Source organism: Fistularia commersonii, chromosome 35, assembly GCF_037954325.1.
Source record: "Fistularia commersonii isolate RoL2024-O1a breed Wild chromosome 35, RoL_Fcom_v1.0, whole genome shotgun sequence".
Taxonomy (NCBI): Eukaryota; Metazoa; Chordata; class Actinopteri; order Syngnathiformes; family Fistulariidae; genus Fistularia; species Fistularia commersonii.
The window spans coordinates 4,533,960-4,556,702 of record NC_141318.1 but is presented as its reverse complement, the minus strand read 5'-3'; the positions used below and the strand labels follow the sequence as shown (position 1 = coordinate 4,556,702).

The following is a 22,743-nucleotide window of genomic DNA, read 5'->3' as shown; positions in this document are numbered from 1 at the left end:
GTCACCCTGGAATGGTCGCCAGTCAGTCGCAGGGCCACACACACTGACAGACAACAAGTCACCTACCCACTCAGTTGGCTATTTTGCCATTTTTTTTCCCAATTTGCCTGCTGCATGTTTTTGGAATGTGGGAACACAGAGGAAACCCATGCAGACACGGGGGGGTTCACACTCCACGCAGAGAGGTGTAGGTGCCGCCGATCAGTATTATTAGCATTATTGTCATCATAAGTTTTATTAATAATATAACTATTATCATTGCTGTTATTATTATTATTGTTATTAATATTGTTACTCAGAATCAGAATAAACTTTACTTTTCCCAGAGGGACAATTCAGGGGCACATGGGGTAGCGGCATCATATACAAACATCAATAAGGCATAATAAAGTAATAATAAATTACTGTGCTGGATTGTGCAAGTTATACCATCGGTAAGGGAATGCGCTCTGCATTCATTTAATAATGTTTTAAGACAAAGACTTTAAGACAAAGAGCGGTTCGCAGGGTTGCTGAGAAATGAGGAGTTTGGGGCTCTGGGGACAGAGATTTCCCTTTCTCCTCTAGGTTTTGCAGGTGGGGCAGCGGACTCTGTGACCAGAGGGGAGCCACTCGAAGGCCAGTTATAAGATACCTGTCATGGCAAATTTTCCTATTTGCTATAACTCTTACTACCACAAATATTATTCTATTATTGTCATAATTATAATTATTACTATCACCATCAGTACTATAATTCTATTATATAATAATAATAATAACAATAATAATGATAATAAGATAAGATAAGATAAGATAAGATAAGATAAGATAAGATAAGATAAGATAAGATAAGATAAGATAAGATAAGAACAACTTTATTTATCCCGAAGGAAATTGTTGTGCCAGAGTTTCAATTAAAACATAACAATCATAGATAATAGTAGGAAGGAGGGAGAATAAGAAATACAATAAAATATAAAGTGTCAAAGTTAAGGCTGTCAAGTGTTTTAAGGTCTTAAAAAGCACAAAGATTTGAATATTACCTTCGGCTGAAGGAAGAGGAATTAAAAAGTATAATAATGATAATAATAATAATAATAATAGTAATATAATAATAATAATTATTATTATTATTATTGTTATTATTATAAGATAATAATAGGTCATTATAATAAGGTAATTGTAATAGGTATGATAGGTAAATATAAGATGTAATTATAATAAGATAATAATAATAATAATAATAATTGTTATTATTTTTATTATTACTATTAATGTTATTATTTCTGATTAGAGGGCACACAACCTATGCAATGACACAACTCGCCACTAGATGGCGCTGCTGCTTCGCCGTTTGCAGAAATCCCTGGAGAGAGAGGGAGAGAGAGAGAGAGAGGTAGAGCGAGAGAGGGAGAGAGAGAAAGACAACTCCTCGTCGTGCCTGCCGCCGTGCAGAGAGGACCCTCCTGCTTCACGTCTCTCCGTGCGTTCGGATCCGAGCCGGTACGGAGGACCCGCGGCTCCCCCCCTTCTCTCCGCTCCCAACCCCCCCGGCAAGGATGCTGCAGTGACGGACGGCCGGGCATCCCGTCCCCCCGTCCTCCCGTCACTCAGCCGGGCGTCGTCAGCTGTTGCTCCGAGATCAAGTGTTGGGAGGGAAGGATAGAACAAGAGAGGGGAAAAAGGGGGAAGAAAAAGGCCAAAGTATGCAAGTGATCTCCGACCGGTAACCGGAAACCGTGAGAGCGGATGCGAGCAGGGGTCGCGGACGAACCCCCCGCCCCCCCCCCGGAGTCCTTTTTCGCCCTTCGTCGGCGCCGGTGCAGCCGTGCCCATGGAGAAAGCTCCAGCCCCGCCGCCCCAGCCCCAGCCCCAGCCCCAGCCCCAACCCCAGGTCCAGGTCCAGCTGTCGATAGCCAAAACCGAAAGTCCTGCGGAGGACATTTCCGGTCTGAGCGACGAGGACCTGCTGAGGTGGACCAAGGAGGAGCTGGTGCGGCGGCTGCGGCGCTCGGAGGCCGACAAGATGAGCGTGATCCTGGACCACGGCAACCTCATCCGGGAGGTCAACCGCAGCCTCCAGCTGCATCTCAACGAGATCCGTGGGCTGAAGGTGAGGCGGCGGTGAAGGGATGGAGGATGGAGGATGGAGGGTGGAGGGTGGAGGTGGGTGGGGATTGGTGGGGGATGAGGTCATAGGTTTGGAGCACACCTGATGGGGGGGTGCTGTCACTGAAGTTGAAGCTGAGATTTGTAGATCCAGGCTTTTGAAAACCTAGAAAAAGCTTCATAATGATTATTTATGATAACAAGTTATTATTGCCGCAGGGAGTGTGGGGGGGGGGGGGGGGGGGGGGAACACACCACAAACTGCCTGCACCGCTGAATTTGTGAGCGTGCCGCGTTCGAATCCCGCCGGTAATCCCGGCATTCCTGGAAAAGTCCTGCTTGTAAAATATACAGGGGCAGGGGGGGGATGGTAGAGTGGTGGCGGAGAATGTCAATTTGAGTGAGTCTTAAGCTCCGCCCACTTTTGGGCTCACCTGCATCGTTTTCCGCGTACCGCTAACATCAGAGTTAGGTCGTCGTTGTGGCGTCGTGGGGGGAGGGGGGGGGGATCTGGAGTCACATGGGATGGATTGGCCTTTCTTGGAAACCTTGCCCCCACCACCATCCCCCTCCACCACCACTCCAGGCCGCCTAATTACATCGAAGGGCAGCAGAAAAGATGCCGCGTTTGAGGAATTACTGCCAGGGGTCGGAGTGCGCGTGATGTAACCGCTCTGAAGCTGGTCATCCCTTCACCCCCCACATTGGGCTTTCCAATCGGCATGAGACGCTAAAATTAATGGTACGCGGTTTGTGCTTTTCTGAGAGAGGCCGGGAGGATTAGGGCCTCATCTCATTACGACGAGACGCTCCGGGCTTTTGGGCTGATGTCTAAGGCCGCGGTCAAATGGATTGGAATCGGACAATAGACGCGGCCGTTCGCTGTGAAATGCAATTAAAGAACACAAACCCGAATTTTTGTTTTGGTGTGATTTTACAAATGCGCCCCGCCCCCCCGCAGGGATTTACACATGCTTCGTAAAGAAATGGAATAGCATTGTTTTTACTGTTGTCTAATGTAGGAGATAACATGTCACCCAATTTAAATGCTCAGTTAATACCCCCCAAAAAAGTTAAAAACATAAAATTATAAGTACCCTTACAACAAAATAAAACGCCTGCAAAAAATGAACAAATAATTATAAGATAAGATAAGATAAGATGAGATGAGATGAAATGAGATGAGATAAGATAAGATAAGATAAGATAAGACTTTATTGATTCCCATCGCGGAAATTCCATTTCCATTGGAAATTGAATTCCATTTGAGCTTTTCCATTTGAAGAGTTTGCAGTGATAATTAGCTGAAAAATAATTTTATGGGAGGTTCATTTTTTTTCCTGTTTTTGGCGCCCTCCGGAGGCCGCGACGCCATTTGGCATCGGCCTGCATTGCCGAAAAAGGCCGTCCGACTCCGCTTTGCTCACCGCCCGTCCGTTTTCCTCTCCGTCAGGACATCAATCAGAAGCTGCAGGAGGATAACCGCGAGCTGCGGGACCTGTGCTGCTTCCTCGACGACGATCGGCAGAAGGGAAAGCGCGTGTCCAGGGAGTGGCAGCGCCTGGGCCGCTACAGCGCCAGTATCATGCGCAAGGAGGTGACGCTCTATCTGCAGAAGCTCAAGGAGCTGGAGGTGCGGCAGGACGAGGTGATCCGCGAGAACATGGAGCTGAAGGAGCTGTGCCTCCTCCTGGATGAGGAGAAAGGGGTGGCGGGCGGAGGCGGTGGCGGCGGGGGCGGCGGCGGCGGCGGCGGCGGACACGCGGGGATCGGCGGGTGCCGCAACTCCATCGACAGCCAGAACAGTCTGCTGCTGGTGCCGGGGCAGGGCCTCCTCATGAGGGACGTGGGGGACGGGAGCAGCACCTCCAGCGCCGGGAGCGCAGACAGCTCGGATCACCCGCAGCACAAGCAGCCCCACTTGGTCGCGGGGCCGGGCGGCGCCGGAGAGAAGGGAAGCCCCGAACCGGGACACAAACCCAGGTGCGGCAGCGTAGGGGGCGGCGGCGGCGCCGACCGGGAGGTGTCCAGCCCCGAACACCCGGCCGGGCGCCTCCGCAGCACCAGCCTGGAGTACCCCTACACGCTGCCCCAGCTCTGCAGGCCCCGCTGCGGCTCCATATCCGTGCCCGACCACAGCCGGGTCATGCGCGGCCTGAGCCCGGAGAAGTACGCCAGGAACGTGGGCCACCGCAGCCCCGAGCAGCACCCCAAGCACCACGGCTCCGATCTGCTCCTGGGCCAGAGGCAGCACTTCCACGGCCACGGGGGCAGCAGCGGCGAGCTCTACCAGCGCCACCACAGGAGCAGCGTCAGCAGCACCGGGAGCCCGGAGCCACGGCACGCCCACCTTGGCGGCGGCGGCGGCGGCGAGCACCAGGAGAAAGGCTGCCTGGTGCAAGGGGGGAGCCCGGAGACACACAGGCACCAGTACAGCGTCAGCCCCGACCACGTGAAGTTCGGCAGCCCGGGGAGGGACGGCCACAGGAGGTCGGCCGGGGAGGAGCTGTCCCCGCACCACCGCAGCATCTACAACGGCATGAACGGTGAGCCGGCGAGTCTTTGCCGTGGCCTCCGGGCGGCGCCGCAAAGACGGGCAAAAAAATTAACCTGAAATATAATTATGTTAAAATAAGATATCACTTTAAACTCTGGAAATGGAAAGGCTTTATTGACGTAACCCTTAATTTATTGCCACTATTATCATTATTATTAGCATTGCTTAATTTTTTTCAGGTAGTTTATTATATGCTAAGGGTATTTAAATATATATACATTTTTCATATTTATTTATTATCTCCTTTGTATTTTTTAATTTTTTTTTTACTGATCGGTACTTCAGGGTATGTTAATTGAATTTCTCATTTTTGGGGGGTTATTTATTTTAAATCAATTTGGCTTGCAATTCGCTGATGGAGTGGGAGGCAGTGTTTACAATTTATTGGCCGGGGAGTCCGGAAAAATCCGATCGCCGTTCCTCAGGATGCCGGCTTGGGCCGTATCCCATCTTGAATTTGTAAAACGGATAACCGCGCGCCTTTTCGTCGGGAGACTGGGAATTCTTGGCGAGGAGCGCCGCCATCGGTCGCGGGGCTGATTGGCGAGACACGTGTTCCACAGTGGAGATTGGCTTACCCAGAATCCTCCGCCGGCGGGGTCGGGGGCCTCGGCTGAGTTTTTAATGACCGAGCTGATTTCCGAGCCTGCCAGTGAGCCGGCGGGCGCTCTGAACTCCTCCGCCTTTGGTTTGTTACAACGTTATAACGCTTTGTAACAACGTTATTACTAGCTCTCCATCTCGGGGACACTTAGCGCCGACCTCCCCGCCACGCTCGCATGCTTTGGACTCAGGGATATTTGTTTGTCGTTCGTCCCTGAGTCATAACGCAGCCCGAGAGTCTGGTTATGTCATTGTTTTTCATTATTGCCTTTTATTTTTCCGCTCGGTCCCCGGCGAGCTCCCCCTCCCCGCCCCAAATCACAGGTTTGTCACTTCAGGAACAACGGCAAACGCCGCTCTTTTTGCTATTTTCACAATTTCCGTGGACGCAGCGCGTTGGGGGGGGATTATGATAAAGACACACACACACACACACACACACACACACACACGAGCGATGGATCATCGGCCTCTTTTTCTATTTCGGCCGGTGGCCACGACAGATTTCAATCTTGCTTCAAACCCGAATGGACAAAACAGGTCTGGCGACGGGAGCGTCCCGCAAATCCACCCCCGACCCAAACGCAGAGGGGTAAAACCCACATGTATGGTGGTTTACCAGTGGTGGCATTATGGTTGAAACCGTGTGTGTGTGTGTGTGTGTGTGTGTGTTTGGAGTAGCCTTCCTGACGCCACAATTGGGCCATTCTGCGATGGACCCACCAAGAACCCCAGGATTGGGAGAGTCCAAATGTATTTATTTATGAATTTATATATGTGTTTGTATGAGTATATCTATATATCTATATATATACACACACACATATACATACATAAATATAAGTATACATGCAAGTATATATCAGCATATATATATATATGTTATATTTTTATGGATGCTTGAGAGCAATTGCTTTGAATTTTACTGGCGCCAAAAAAAAAAATGAATTAAAATTAAAAATAAAAAAATGCCCATGCAACTCACCAAAACCAGCCATTTTTAAACCCCCAGAATGTGTGACTGGGTGATGAATTTCCATGATTTGTGTTTGTGTGTGTGTGTGTTGTTTGGAGTAACCTTTGTCCTGGTGCAATTCTGGGCCATTCTGCTGATAGGGAGGGTCCAAATTTTATATATGTGTGCATTTTTTAGTCACTGATTTTTGTGTGTATATATATATATATATATATATATATATATATATATATATGTGTGTGTGTGTGTGTGTATACATACGGATGCTCGAGACCAACTGCTTCGAATTTTACTTGGTTTTATGCGCAAAATAAATAGATAAATAAATACATAAATAAATAAATCAATGAACGGATAAATAAATACCCATGGACCTCAGCAAAACGAAGCCATTTGTAAAACCTCCATGAGAATTTGCGATTGGGGGATGCCTATTCTGTGATTCAGGCAAATAAAGAGAGCAGCTTTGTGTGTGTGTGTGTGTGTGTGTGTGTGTGTTGTCATCCATCGACCCATCCCATCCTCACTGCCGTGCCCTTTTTTGGATGGAGAGGGAATTTAATTCCTGTGACGATGTTGTACTCTCCACTCGCTCGGATTATCCTCTAAGCCCTTTGGACAGTATTATTTCAGTTTTTATGTACTTGTGTGTATGTGTGTGTGTGTGTGTGTGTGTGTGTGTGTGTGTGTGTGTGTGTGTGTGTGTGTGTGTCTGTGTGTGTGATTTGGGTGGATGTGCTGCTGCCCTGTTCCATCCGGAGTCTCTGTAGCTGTTTTTTTTTTCTGTTGTTTATTTTGTGCAGACAAATGAAAAGTCTCATATTCCAAAATCCAAAAGGAAAGCAAAACACGGCGGTGACCTCTGCATCCTGTTAACACGACGGCGCCGCGGCGTCACTCGCCGGCGCTGATCTCCTCCCGACTTTTCGGAAAATAAAAAAAAAAAACCCTCGTTGGCTAGAACTAATCTTTGCCTTGGCGGCCGGTGATCGCGGAGCCTGCAGGCTGAAACACCCGTTTAAAGAAATACATAGCAGGGAAAATGGTGACGTTGAGGTGCTAATGAGGCGTTTGGAGAAAGAAGAAACATTCAGCAAGTGCATGAATTAGACATCAGACTGGTGCATTTAAGGTTGTATTAAAAACAGGGGAAAGTTGTGCAAAAGTGTTTTTTTTTGTATCTGTTATTACACAGTTTTAATAGCAGAACACATCAAAAATATGTTTTCCTCACGCCAAATCAGCTGTGCAGACTTTTGACCCAGACTGGGGGGGGGGGGGGGGCACTCGGGTAGAAAATCGGTACCACAGAGGGTCTTTTCCAGGAGACGGGAGACTTAATCACGTTTTCTGCTTTAGCAGTCGCGAGTTCTGCATATTAGCTTAAGCTGCTCAGATGATCGGGAGGAGGAGGAGGAGGAGGAGGAAAGAAAAAAAACGGCGACGAAAAGGAAGACGGCGTGTTCGGCGGGGAAATCTCCGCCGCTACGATGCCGGTGAATGCCACACAGACATCGTCCGACCCCGCGTGCTGTTAGCTTTGCGGCTATTGGATTAGCGCTGTCGCTATGCTATGAGTCCAAAGGACTTTTCCGACTCCGATGTCCCGACATCGGAGTTGTCGGGGTCGCTGCAGACCCGGGCGTCAGCGTGAGCACGGGAAGTCACGACTGACGCTTTGGCCTCGGCGAGCGCTCTTTCCTTTCCCGAGAACCCTCTCGTCGTTTTCCGACAATCCCTCCATCCTAATTGGCTCCCGGCTCCCGGGGAGGGAACTCTTGATTACAAAGCGCCCTCGTCTCCGGAGGATGCTCTTGTTTGCCGGGTCGAGTTCGGGGGGGTTTGAGTGGATTATTCTTCCTCCCTTCCCTCGGCTGTTTTTTTTTCTCGTCCTTCGGCGAGACGCGGAAGCCCCGGCGTTGGCGAGCGGTGCCGCCCTCGTGGCCTAAGTGCTTCAGTCGCAGCTGTGCGGCGTGAAAGGATTTCGGGGAAGCGTTAGCATCCGCCGAAACTCGAATGGATTAGCGTTATTACCAGATGTCGCTGCCGCTATTATGTCAGCTTTACCTCTCGTTGCTGCGAACCTGGCTGTGAACGCCGTCCCGCCCCGTTTTTTTTTTTTTTTTTTTTTTATCACCTCAGCCTCTATTTAAAGCTCGGCTTCCCGCGGGCGATTTCACCTTTTTTTTTTTTTTTTGTAACTTAACGGCGCTCAAGGTGGAGGACTCCGACGTTTGAATTCGTAATCACACCGGAGGCCAATTATCCCAGACAACCTTGCTGACGGTCCATCAAAGCGGCGGAGGAGTGCATGATTAGGCGTTTTGTTTATCTACCTCCGGCGCATATCATTGTCATTTCCAATCAAGCACCCCCCAGCTTTATCTGCATACATTTTTTTTTTTTAAGTGGGCTTGAATTAGGAGAGGTAATACGCGAGTGCCATGACTTAGGAGTTTGATTCGTCCTGTAAACGCAACTCAACGTAATTTGTAGAGTCAAATTAAAATTAATAGAAATGTTATTAATTTCTTAAGGCCTTGCCACTTGAAAAAAAAAACTTTATAAACAAACAAAAATGGCTATAACGAATGATCCGTAATAAAAGGGAATTTAAGAAATTTTAGTGTATTTACTGTGAAGATCGGACAACAATGGCGGCAGCTGAGGAGGTTGGGGGAGTTTTTCATTTGGTGCGCTATTGCTTAGCTTTGCTAACTGGCTACACACTTACTGCTACAATGGGTTGCTAAATGAAACTTGCACACTTTACCGTGCTAAATGGCTTAAATTAGCGACTAAACTTGACTGCGACGGAGAGAACGGCGCTCCTATTTGGAGCAGACGTTCCCGCCGTCTGCTGCACCAAACCCTCGTACACGTCTCCCGCCTTCTCTCAGATGATGCTCTCGGTCACGGCATGTCACCGACAACAACTTCCCCATCTTTTCACGGACGACTCTACACCAGGCACGCCTCACTTGTGTTTTTCCATGATTTTCTTAGCCTACCTAGCGATACGCTAGCATCGTCGGCGTCAAACGCCCATCCCGCTCGCTCCCAACTCAGAACTCGGCTCGCATCACAAAGCAGAAATACGACTGAGCTACAGCTCGTAAAATGATGCACTTGTAAGTCAAGGTTCCGCTGTCACGACTGGATAGCTATTGTAAAACAATGCTAATTGGCCTCTGCAAGTCAGAACCCCACTTTGTTTTTTTTTCGGCCCTTTTACGCTGTGCCATAGGGGAGCGGCCCGGCAAACTAAGAGGACATTAGCTTGCTAGGCCACGTAATTAACTGGAAGTTGCGTCCGGGGCTGCAGGGAGCCTCCCTCGGGTCCCAGAGACGCCGACAGTAGCTGTCCTGCACAGAGAGCCGGCAGTCTGCAGGCGTCAGATGGTGCCGTGCAGCTGCAGTGAGAAGGCATCACGTGCAGAGCAACGCTCTCCCTTTTCTACTCGGCCGGGCGTCTTTGAGGGGATTCTTTGTCGACCGGAAAAAGTTCACAGCGACATTGAAGCGGGCGCTCGGCGCTATTTTAGCCACTCCCCCCCGCTTCGCCCTCCCCGCCGCCAGCCAAACAGCTGGCAATCGCCAGCGCTAATAATCGGGGGTCACACGTGCATTCGAGCGCGTCTGTCCCTTTGCTTTGTCTCCGGGGCGTAGCTTCGCTAAGCTAACCAGAAGAAGTACAGGAAACCCTTTTTTTTTTCTTTCTCCATCCTCCATCTCGCAAAGTAAATCCGCGTCCCGGGTCGTTTAATCAACGCCGGCGAGGCCGCTCCCGAGACGACCCTAAACCCGAGGAAAGTGTTTGCGCAATTGATGGGAATAAATTGGGAGGGAGGCCTGGGACTCCGTATCTCCGTCCGCAGCAGCCGGCTAAGCTAACCTGGTTAAACCAGCCGCAATATCGAATCGTGGAGGAGGAAGATATAAATATCGGTTAAGCAGATTCTACTCGTACTTATATTTAGAAATACTAGCAATGTCAACCCGCGAGCGAAAGTGAGCCTCTACTTCGTTCTTATTATTTCAGACGGTTACTGCGGCTGATGATAAATAATCAATATAAATATAGCTGCAGTTTTGCTCCCTGGAATCATCATTTTGGTTCCTATCAATAAATAGGGAATAAAACGTAAAGAGCCCTGTCACTCTGTTTCCAATAAAAAAAAAAGAAAATGAACTAAAAATGATAAAGGGAACGTTCTGCAGGGAATTATATTTGTCTCCGGGACAGTGAACACAAACCATCGGGGAAGCTAACGCTAGCTGCCTGACAGCTAGTCTGCAGTGTAGCGATGTATTTTGGGATAAAAATTATTAACGTCTGAAACAAACACAATTTACCGCAGAGGCTTTTATGGCGATTCATTGGAGAGAGGAAGGGAGAGAGAGAGAGAGGAGAGATAACATATCAGGAAACATAAAATGTCAAAACCATTGCGTGATCACATTATTATCTCGACCACTCAAAACACTCAGGATGTATTTATCCGTTTCCCGGGGCATGAATTAATCCCCCGGCCGTATTGTGCATTATGTTTTATTGGATGTAAGGCGGCGTCGCGCTAATGACGGTGAGGTACGTGCGGCGCCCTGCCCACGCCAGATGATCGGCGCCGCCGTCACCCGCTGTCTTCGGCCATGTCCTCGCCCAGATCCTGAAATCAATCCCCCTCCCTCCCCCACGCACCCGCTGCTCCAGACTGACTGGCTCATTTCCTTTGCGGCAACGGGCACATTTAATTACCTTTCGTCCGGGGGGCCCCGGCCGGCGCCCCAGCAGCAGGTACATCCGAACGGCTCAGCTCGCTTTGCAGGAATAAAAAAAAATAAATAAAGGTAAACGGCTTCTTGAAGGGCGGCAAAACCTGCGGATGCTTCTCACCTTGGAGCCGGCAGACGGCTATTTTCCCCTCCAGAGTGGGAAATCATATTATCGCCTTGCTTTTTCCTTCTTAACACTCGAGCTTTCGGCTTTGGTGCGCTAACTCGCACGTTGGCTTTCAAGGTGCGCGTCGTGTTTGCTTGTCTTATCACACACACATATTTCCTCATTTCCCGATCACCTGACCGGCTAGCTGCTCAGCCGGCGCACAAATCAAACCCCTGATGTATTATGTAGTGTTTATATGCATGTTATATGTATTATTGATAGCTTAGCTGCAGCTTCCAGAGGTCAGTTTGCCTGGAAGTTAGCGGTAAAACATATTAGCGCCTCGCTTTTTCATTCTCATCACTCTAGCCACTGGTTTTGGCGTGCTAACTCACACGTTGACTTTCAAACGGATGTGAGGGCAAGGGGGGTAAAATCAACCAACAAGAGGTCAGGACTGCCTTCTCCTTTTTCCAAAGAGGCCCTGGATCTCCTTCGCATGAACCTCACCAGGAGACTTTACCTTGAGTGGTGGCGGTGGGTAAAGCGGCGTGCTGCATCAACACACCGGCCTTCATTCATTGCCAATAGCAAAAAGCAAAACACAAACGCAAAATCAATCAGCAAATAACAAATAGCAAGTAGCAAGCAGCAAGTAGCAAGTAGCAGTAGCAAGTAGCAAGTCGCAGGTAGCAAGTAGCAAGTTGCAAGTAGCAAGTTCTAAGTAGCGAGTAGCAAGTAGTAAGTTACAAGTAGAAAGTAGCAAGTTGCAATTTGTAAGTTCCAAGTAGCAAGTTGCAAGTAGCAAGTTGCAAGTAGCAGTTAGCAAGTAGCAAGTTCTAAGTAGCAAGTAGCAAGTGGTAAGTTGCAAGTAGAAAGTAGCAAGTTGCAAGTTGAAAGTTCTAAGTAGCAAGTGGCAAGTTGCAAGTAGCAATTAGCAAGTAGCAAGATGCAAGTTCTAAGTAGCAAGTAGCAAGTAGTAAGTTGCAAGTAGAAAGCAGCAAGTTGCAAGTTGCAAGTAGCAAATGGCAGAAACAAATGAATTGCATCGTCATAAAGTTCACGATTCACAGAGCAGCTCTGTCACAAACAGTCGTAGAAGAAAACGCGTTGCTATAGCAACATGAAACGAAGTGCGTGAAAATGAGTGTATCCTCTCTCCTGGTAGATTTTACCATCTGGCACTTTTAGGTATAAATAGCTAGCTTTAAAATCTGGCTTCAAGTTGACAGGTATAACAGTACAAGGGGAGCTCCAAGAACAGGGGGCGGGGGTGATATATCATGGAAAAAAAAAAGTAAGGTATATTTAAAATACAACATTTTACGGGTGCAGCTAACATCCCAGGCACGACGCATCCCTTTGTTCATGCAGCCCTTTCTTTGTTTTGACCGGGAAGGGGGGAGGATAACGCAGCGGGGGGGGGGGCGGGACGCCGAAATCTACGTGAACCGCACCGGACTTCTTTGCCGAAGTTTCCGACAAACACGTGCATTATTCACGAGAGCCGCGAAGACGGCGGGCGGCGGCAACAAACGGGACAACAGTAGTTTATCCGGCAAAACGCCCGGTTAAATATTTCATTCGCCTCCGAGGGTCAGTGCGGAATAGCAGCCACATCAATACGGCTGTCAGCAGACACTCTCACGGGGGGAGGGGGGGGGGGAGGGTTATGTCGAGCTCAGAAAAGCAACGGCAGAAGAATAAAGGGGTTGCCGTGACTGCGCTCGGCTCGAAAAGTATATATTCATATGGAGGGATTTAGTAAGAAGCTTACGCTGGACGGGGGAAGAAAAAAAAAAAATCACAATGGTGTCACATGTCGCCGGTTTCCCATGACGGGAGGTCACAGCGGGAAAACCACCTCGGCGCTGATACCATCCAAAGTTAATACACCGCTAATTTAATGGGTAATTTAGCAGGTCGTTTGTGTTCGGCGGTCACGCGCCGACGCCTCGCAAATTGACGGGGATCGACGCGCCGATGAGCCGCGAAGCCACGAATGCGTGAAAAACCCGCTCGTCGCCACAACGCCTCGGACCTTTACCTCAGGATGCGACCTGAGAAATGGAGGAGGAAGTGGAAATGCGACGCGCTACATTGCGTGCCGTCGACTCCCTCGCCGTGCAGTCCTGTCCCCGGGATCGTACACGCTATAGAAGCGCTCACACACACACACACACATACAGAGACTGTGTGTTGCAGCCTTATCAGCCTACAGGGCTCCAATTATCCGGCTCTACTTCAGTGGGTTTAGTGCTCGTCTCCCGGCGGTCGACTCCGGCCTCACTGAGGAAACACGCCGCAACACATCAGAGCGCCGGAGCTATCCTCCACTCCTACCTGCTGTCACTGCTGCGCTCACGCAGTTATAACACCTTAATTATAGCTTCGTAAGGTTTGTTTCTTTTGGCGGGGGGGTCGGGTATTTCATCACACGCCGCATGATGTGAAAGCCAAGGATTACTTTGTCTGAAACACAAATTATTTCTGAAAATACAATCACATCATCAGCCAAGGTGGCAACTTCCTGTTTAGCTGTGAGTTATTGTAATCGTGACAAAATATCACATGAGGGTTTTTAAAGCTGATAATTCTCTGATATTACAGAATTAAACGTCTCCTTGTTGTTCATCTCAGCTCCGGATGGAGACGTGAGTCAGCTATTTTGATTCGAACGCCGTCCTGAGTAATGACGTGGCAGAGTTGAAGTCACCGGGCGTCCGTTCGAGGAGATGAGCGGCCTTGAAGGGGGGGGGGGGGGGTTGGCGGGTTTACCGGCATGATTCAGACGTCAATAACAACTCGATTACCCATTTCGACGATTTATACGGAAAACGCGGATCGGACCTGCTTCCCCCGCAGCCTCGAGTCGACTCTTCCAGGAGAAAGTCAGTCTTCGACGGTGGAGTTTAAGGGGAAGCCCGGGAGGCGCATTATTCCGGGGTAATCGCATTATCTCGACACGCTGGCGCTGACCCGCGACCGAGCCCCTCCGCTCCCGACATCTCTCACTTCCCGATAAATCCAATTCCGTCTCGACACCCGGCACGTAACCGGATCCGCCGGAGCGCCGTGTCGCTATGTGACCCCCCCCCAGGAGAGGTCACGGTCGCCGCTAAAGAGTTGGCGCGCGTTAACTGATTGCTCCTGCGCTTAGCGCTCGGGGCGCTACTCCCAAGAACGGGAGAAGGCTCGACTTCCTGGATTGAGCTTGGGATTGTCAGATTCCATCTGTCGCTTTATTTATTTACTCATATGCATATGCATTTGCATACATATATATATATATATATATATGTATATATATTTTAGCATTTCGTCTTTTCTTTTATTTTTAAATCTGTATTTTGTATATGTTTCTGGTGTTCTTGAGTGTCGAGCAATGAAATATATTATGATTATTATCTAAATTATTGTATTTTTCATTATGATTATTATCATTATTATTACTATTATTTTTACTGTGGACTGGTCGCCAGTCGACCGCAGACAGACAAACATTCACTCGTTCCGGGCAATTTTCCCAATTTCTTTTTCTTTTCTTTTCCAATTGCGGGTTTTTGGGCTGTGGGAGGAGAGAACTTGGAGGAAACCCACGCAGACGTGGGGAGAACATGCAAACTCCACACAGAAAGGTCAAAATCGAACCAGGGTCCTTCATGCTGTGAGGCCACGACCACTGCGCCGGCGTGCCACACTACTCTGATTGTTAAAATTATTATTGTTATTATTATTATTAGTACGACAGGCTGCAAAAAGAAGAGCAGCATCCCCTAACATGCTGTTGATGGCGAGGGTGTGGGTGTGTGTGTGTGTGTGTGGGGGTCGCAGCCCGACGGGTGTTTATTGTGAACATCTGGCCCACATCTGGAACTGATGGTAAAAAGCGGGGGGCACAATATTATTCGACACCTCAATCCCCCTCACCTTTTGAAAACAAAAGGAGGTAAAAAGGAGGAATGTGCGTCCACATCTGGGTCGGAGTAGGATCGGTAGTACCGGCGCCAGCGCAGTACTTTGTTTACGATGGCGGATACTGCGGTACCGGCGTCCGGCCTTCGCTGTGTGTGTTTGGCTCCTACGACGGTTGGAAGAGGATGCGTTCACTGACCTCCCTCCCATCTGAATGTGGGACACTTGCTTTGGAAAAAGGAAAAAAAAACTGTTACGGATCCTGCTGTTTGCTGTGGCGACCTTCCATCTCTGGCGAGCTCAGAATAGCTTCTGCCATCCCATATTCCTCACGCCGGTTCTCACCTGCCTATTTAGAAGTTAAAACTGAGAATGACAGTGCAATATTTTAAATTAAGAGAATGTAAATATGGTCCCTGGGAGAAAACTGTGGGGCTGATTTCTCGCCAACGACCACTTCAAATATCTGACCAATGATAATGACAGTTCCTGCGAAGCACTGCAGCTTTTAGCAGGAGACGGCAAGATGAATGAATAGGATTTACAATTTATAGTAGTTACAATATGTATTTGTATTTATATGTATATGTGCATGCATGTCATATATGTGTATGTATATGTATATGTAATGTATATGTATGCATATACACATACATTTACATATACACACATATATACGTATGCATATACACATACATATACACATATATACATATACATGGACATGTATACATATACAGACATAGTCATATACACATATATGCCTATGCATACAATATACACATGCATATACATATTCATTTACATATACACACATCAGTATAATCCGAGACATCGTACACAAACAGATGATAATAAAGGACGGTATTTCACTAAACAATGACATTATATGAATCATATAACAAATAAATCCTTCACGGACAGCATGCGGTCTGCTGATTAACTAGATACAACAATATGACTAGTATCAGCCCATGCGGGGATAATTAACACAAGTTAGCATAATGTTAGCATTCAACTTTGACATTAAACATAATTAAACTCACGTTTTGTCATCCGCACACTGACATCAACCAAGGAAACCAGGTAAACATGAAGAAAGGTGAAAAACCCAGCTAGTCTCTGCTGCACTAAAAAGGAAAAGAACAGCTTCTACCGCATTGTACACACTGTTGGAGGAACTGCGGTGCATTCAGGAGTGGAGGATCTATGAGAACTCACCGACAAACAATGACAGCTGTTAAATACACAGAAACAAAGTGGGCTTTCTAATATACAGTATGCGGCTGTATGACATATGAATGAAAGGGTGAATGTATCATGTCTCCTTATGCTGTGTGAATGAGTCAATTATTTTACGTCTTTATATGACGTATAAACGATAGACATGAAACCATTCACTCTATATGACGTGTGAATATATATGTATATATATATGTATATATATATATAGTACAAATACATAAAGATCATTTCACAACTTTTTCTCAGCATTGGCTAATCCAAGCTTATTTTAGGAGAATCCACTGCTTATTCTCCTTTATCGGCGTTGTTGCTCGCTTCTAGGAGGTATCTTCACCACTCTCTGCTCCGTGTCAAGCCCAATACTCATTTTGATTTTATTTTTTTGGTTCATTACTCGCCCATTAACAGGATCAATGGGATTAACAGGGATTACGGCCAGCGGAGTTTGAAACTACCCTGTTTAATTTACCGGTAAAGAAGGAAATAGCTAGAGCACGATAATTAGCGCATTAGCTGCAGTTAGCAACGAGGGGGCTAATGATGTTTACAATATGGCTGACAATAATATTAATAACAACAACAACAACAATAATAATAATAATAACAATATTAATAATAAAATTATAATAATAATAACAATGATCAAATAATGAATAAACAATGGAATTCATTATTTTCATTCTTGACTAAAAATATAACATTGGTTCGTTAAAGTGAAAAAAATGAGGAACCAATCAGAGGTGACGCCCAGTCGCTTCCAGACCAATCAGAACTAATCAGAAATTATACTTTTTTGTGTGACTCTGCTACAAGACAACAAACTGCACATGCACGCTCTCCGTGCACGTCCACCCCCCCCCCACTTTACTTTTTGCTCTAGCTGTAAAATCAATCCCTTTTGCCAAACACACACACACGCACAAACACACACACACACACGCTGACCTCCAAATGAAAATACCCTGAAAGCCCACCGCTGCAGCTTCTCCGCCCAACCTTTTTGAGGAGTTTTCATATCTTTCGGTGCAGTCTCTCCTCATCCCCTCACCCCCGCAAAGATAAACAGGGGGTGGTGAGTAAAGGGGTGGGGTTGGTGGGGGACGGAGGTGGCTTCTGGAATCTTTAGCAGAACTACGCGGCGTTATGAATCTTTAATGCGGGACGTCAGAGCGCCGGGGAGAGGAAATGTGCTGAAAACGTGATTACGGACTCGCGGAGGAGGTGAGGGAGAGACAAAGGGAGAAATTAGAATACAAGAGTGAGGAGGCAGACCCCGTCTGGACCAGCACGAACCATGTTTTGAAACATTTTGTCCCCCCCGCCTAAAAACGAATTGGAGGGTAAACTAAAGGAGTAGGCCGCGCCTCTGCACAATTTCCACATTTGCCACATTTTTGCACACACAAAAAAAAACAAAAAACGTTTTCGGCTTGATTTGCAGCTTAAGCTTAGCTTAGCTTAGCTTGGCACGCGCCATGTATGAAGCAGAGCCGTTTAACTAGCTGTAAAGAAGTTAGCATGATGCACAGCCAGCTCCTGGAGATGATAACATCCAACATTCATGACAGCTTTATTTATTTACTCATTCTGTATCGACATATTCTTTTTTAATTTATTTTGGAGTGCACGTAAAGCCGTCTAACACACACACACACACACACACACACGTACACTCATACACCCTTCGGCATAAGGTGATTGGGACCCCCCTGATAGGTTTATGTATGTTTTGTCCAAAGTGCATTTTAGATTTCCCTGATTTTTTGGCTTTTTTCTTTTTAATTAAAATGCACCGCGGCTTGCTCTTTACACTTTATCAAAAAAAAGAAAAAAAGTCTGATGGTTAATAGCTCCACCGAGGCGCTCTGGTTCCTAGAGGCTCAGACGGCATTGATTTACAACGCCGGGTGTTTGTTTAGAAGTTTAGCAAAAAAATAAAAAAATAAAAATTTGAGGCATTTGAGGACTGAGCTTAAATTGTTGTTTCTCCTTGCCTAGAGAATTTACGGTAAACGAAACAAAGCTAAGCTAATCACCTAATTGCAAGCACCTTAATGGATAAACAGAGGGCTATCTATCTACCTACTTACCTACCTACCGACCGACCGACCGACCGACCGACCGACCGACCGACCGACCGACCGACCGACCGACCGACCGACCGACCTACCTACCTACCTACCTATCTATCTATCTATCTATCTATCTATCTATCTATCTATCTATCTATCTATCTATCTATCTATCTATCTATCTATCTATCTATCATAGACTTGACAACTTAATTTAACTTAATAACTTCACAACCTCTTTTAGTCTTTCTCTATATAGATATATAATAACTTATATATAATATTATATATAACTATGATATATATAAATATATAATAACTTAATAAATATATATAATAACTTAATGACTTCTGCATGTATCCATATATCTATTAATGTATATATAGAGAGATTGATAGATAGAAGTTGTGAAGTTATTATCTATCTATCTATCTATCTATCTATCTATCTATCTATCTATCTATCTATCTATCTATCTATCTATCTATCTATCTATCTATCTATCTATCTATCTATCTATCCCTCTGTCAGTCCACCTCAGTCCTTCCCAAAAGAAGCATGTCAGTAGTGCTGTTCCCCCCAGCTGTGTTAGGTGTGGTACTTCACCGTCATGTAGTATTAATGAGCCGTGTTCACTGGTTGCGACCGTAAAGACGGACAGATGTCAGCCCCGAGTCATTCGTTTAACGAGCCGCTCCCCCGTCGTAACCAGGCAACCCATTTAAAAACCTCTTTCTCTCTCTCCTCCTCCCCCTCCTTCGCAGCTCTGATATCGGCCGGCTGCTGCACCAACAACTGCAGGAACGTGAAGCTATGGGACAGGTACGCCCGCCGCCGCCGCCATTTTTGTTTGCTTTTTACATTCTCAGCTTTATTTTGAATAAATGACAAAACCAACATCTTGCTAAAGTCCTGCAAATTAGCAAGACGACGAGATTTTTTTTTTTTTTAACTGCAGATTTAGAGGTGACCCCGCGCGTTGGCGTTGCCGCATCTTCAATCAGTCCCCCCCTCCCTCCGGCGGGACGGCGAGATGGCGGCGTTAATATTTAATGACGGGGGGGATCGAGGAGGGGGAAGTCGCACATCGACCCCTCGTAATTTCAAACCGTCTCCCATTCGTTCTAATATGTTACACCCGGGCCGGAAAGGCCATCACGTGACGAACGCGGGCCGCAAAAACAAACAAACAAAAAAAAAAAACGCCATTCCCCGGACTCCGTATCTCATCGGTCGTTCAACTCTAACCTGCTATCCGTCTGCCTCTTGTGAAGCTTCGACGCCTCCTCTTGACCCCCCGGCTTTGGCGGCCCGGATCCTCCGAGGCGGCGAGGCGGGGGAAGGCGGCGCCCCCCTTCCCGGCGACTGTGACAGGGCTACCGCTACCTCCCGCTAACGCTCGGTGAGAGGACGCACAGAGAACCCCATCCCTCCTCATCGCCATCCCCCCCTCCATCTTTGTATCACCTTCTGTTTACAAACGTAGATGATCGACGGAGAAGCACATCGGTTTAACCCCCCCCCCCCCCCCCCCCGCCCCCACGCAATTATCTCCGCCCAATTTTTTTTTTTTTTTCGGGGGGGGGGTTTAGAACTACTGAATATCATCTAGCGAGGGGGGAAAAAAAAAAAAAGAAAAAAGAAAAAAAAAAACTTCTTCCTGTGTCTTAAACCAACATGGCCGACGCCGCTAGCCGATGACAGACGTCGCGGTTCCGCCGGAGCCGACGTTCTGTCAGGTGTATTTTCTTTTTTTGTATCGTCACCTTTAGCTCTGGAAGCGCCTGTACCGCGGCTGGGGGGGGCGTACGATTCTCCGTGTTGTTTTTTTTACGACGAAGTAAAGTCCGAGTACAAAGTAGTTTATTGGATTAGTTTTCTATATATCGATATATAGAGATATATTATGATTATTATTTTTGACTTACTGGTATTAGAACTATTATATGAAGATGCATATGATATATATATATGTATATATATATATATATATCGTATAATAAACACACTTGTTTATGTAAAAGTGGAGATCTTTTGGTCAATTATTTATCCGTGAGTGGGCGGGCATTGGCGGGAGGCGTTTCACCGTGACCTTTGACCCCCAAGGTCAAAGGTCATGTTCAGCATCGCTCGGGAAACCATAAACGCGGGTTTATAACCGTGTAACAACAACCTGGTTAACGGATCAAGGTGATAATCCAGATTACACAGTCCTTTCGCACAGCGTCGGATTATTTTCACATCATGTTAAACGGCGTGAAGAATTAAAGGAGGAATTAAAAAAAGAAAAGAAAACAGCTCGATGTGTGTGAAGATTTCACACACACACACACACACACACACACGCACTTACTTCCTGCAGCTGCGAGAAGAAGCTTTTCTGAAAGGAGATGAGTGTGAGACGGGAATAAACCTCCGTCCCTAGCCGATGTTCAGAAAATTCAAGATTGGAACACAGCGTGCATTTCTTCCAAGATGGAACTACTTTCAGCGGTGGAAGAATACACAAGGGTGTGGAATCATCTCCACGGACTCGGGTTGAGGGGAACCGTACCGGGTCACATGACCCAACTCCGCGCTCCGTAATTCAAGCTGATCCGTGCATGTTTGGATCCGACTTCCTTGATTTCAATCAAGATTCAAGATACTTATTGTCGTGTTAGCTAAGAGACAATAACCGACAAATAAGACTCCGAGAGATGAACCAAGAAAAATGAAACAGCACAGGCAGCTGTAAATAATTGCACAGAAATGATTTAATAATCTAATTAAAATAATAAATGAATATTATAGATTATAAAAAAAAAATAATTGTCTGATGAGTCTGAACGCCCCTTCCTTCAAGGAAAGAACACAAAATAGGCAAAATAGGCTTCTCCTTGTCCGTGTCCTGCACATTTCATGTTAATTATTACTGAGTCGGTGCAGGTTTTATTCTGGCCGACGTCGTATCGTACCTCCTCCGCCCCCTCCACGGCCGCCATTGCTCTGCAGCGTTGTTCCTGCGTTTGCAACTTCCAGCCAAAACCCTTAAGAATATAATTTAGAGGGGCGTTTCGCCCACCTTCTGTCTCTTCTAACTGCCGCTTTTATGTTGGTGAAAGACGACCGCTTACTCAGCCCGCAGATGCTCGCCGCAGCTTAGAAGTTTTGTTTTATGGCAAAAAACTCAACGCCGCACACGTTACTCGAGCCGGCAGCTTTCCAAATGTCAGCGGAAACTTGTACCAACTCACCTGACCTGGTTTTAATAATCTGCCGGTCTTGATCTGCAATCTTGTGCCTGTCAGTCAAAAATCTGGGCAAAGTGCTCCAAATGATCCTGTGATTAGCTGTGGTGTTGCTAATGCTAAAACATGGGTCTAGAATATAGGTCTATTTTTTGACGCTAACTCGCTAACGGGCTGCGCTAGACGGGAAGAGCTCGGGTTCTATTTCCTGTTTATAATCAATCCCTGTCAACCTGCAGCTGCTGCTGGAATGCAGCAGCTCGGCGAGGACACGCCCGTGCCTGCGCACCTCCCCGCCGCAAAGAGAGCGCACGTGCGCTTGTATCGATACGCGGGCTCCCATGCACGGATTGATGGCAACGGAAGCGTGTCCGTTTGTGTGAAATGCATGCCGGCAGCGGCGGTCTATACATTTGTGTGTGTGTGTGTGTGTGTGGCTGGGAGCACGCAGCGCCGCTGATCTGCTCTGCTGCATTGCAGCACATCCCGCCCATCCCGAGGTCGCCGTCGTCCTCCCGACAGGGCACTCTTCCAAGGTCGCGACGGGTCAATCCCCCCCACCCACCCATCTGCATACCGTGCCGCCGGGAGGTCAAATCCATAAACGCCACGGCAAATCTGTCGGCGGCGGGCGCAATCGGACGCCGGCGACAAACACGGGGGGCGAGATGTACCGCCAGACGTGTAATCCAACCCGGATGAGTGGTCGGTCAACAGAAGACGGACCTTCGGGCGAGCGGATGGGATAGTGACACCGGCAAAAAAGCATGGGCGCCGCTGAAGGTCAAACGCCAAGTTCAAGGGCGGGGGGGACATAGCAACTCACATTTGCTCGCCTGCTGTCTAAACTGCTGAGAAAAAGTCAAATAAAACTCAAAGTAAGTAAGACTTAGCATGTGTTAGCTTTGGTTTTAGCTCACGCCACTTCCTGATCGCCATCAATTCCGCACCCCCATTTTCAACATGGTTATCCGCGCTCCTGTCCGATTTAGCACCTTAGCGGAGTTAGCCTGTCCGAGGCTCTGTTGAAGCAGTAAGAACACCAGATACCTCACATTGCACATGATATGAAACTATGAATATGGTTTTACTTCCATTCCCATGTAGGTCGTCACTGCCAGAATCACGTCAAGGCGCGGCGCCTCTCATCGCCGCCACAATGGCGGTT

The 22,743-nt window shown here is 47.3% G+C and overlaps 1 protein-coding gene across 1 annotated transcript; it reads left to right on the top strand.

Moving 5' to 3' along the window:
• Nucleotides 1-1,409: 1,409 nt before the first annotated feature.
• Nucleotides 1,410-20,334, top strand: ccdc85al (coiled-coil domain containing 85A, like). The gene is made up of 4 exons (XM_086142382.1): nt 1,410-2,095; nt 3,545-4,637; nt 19,110-19,167; nt 19,620-20,334. The coding sequence occupies exons 1-4, from the start codon at nt 1,817-1,819 to the stop codon at nt 19,636-19,638; spliced, it is 1,449 nt and encodes a 482-aa protein (XP_085998508.1). The 5' UTR covers nt 1,410-1,816; the 3' UTR covers nt 19,639-20,334.
• Nucleotides 20,335-22,743: the final 2,409 nt, after the last annotated feature.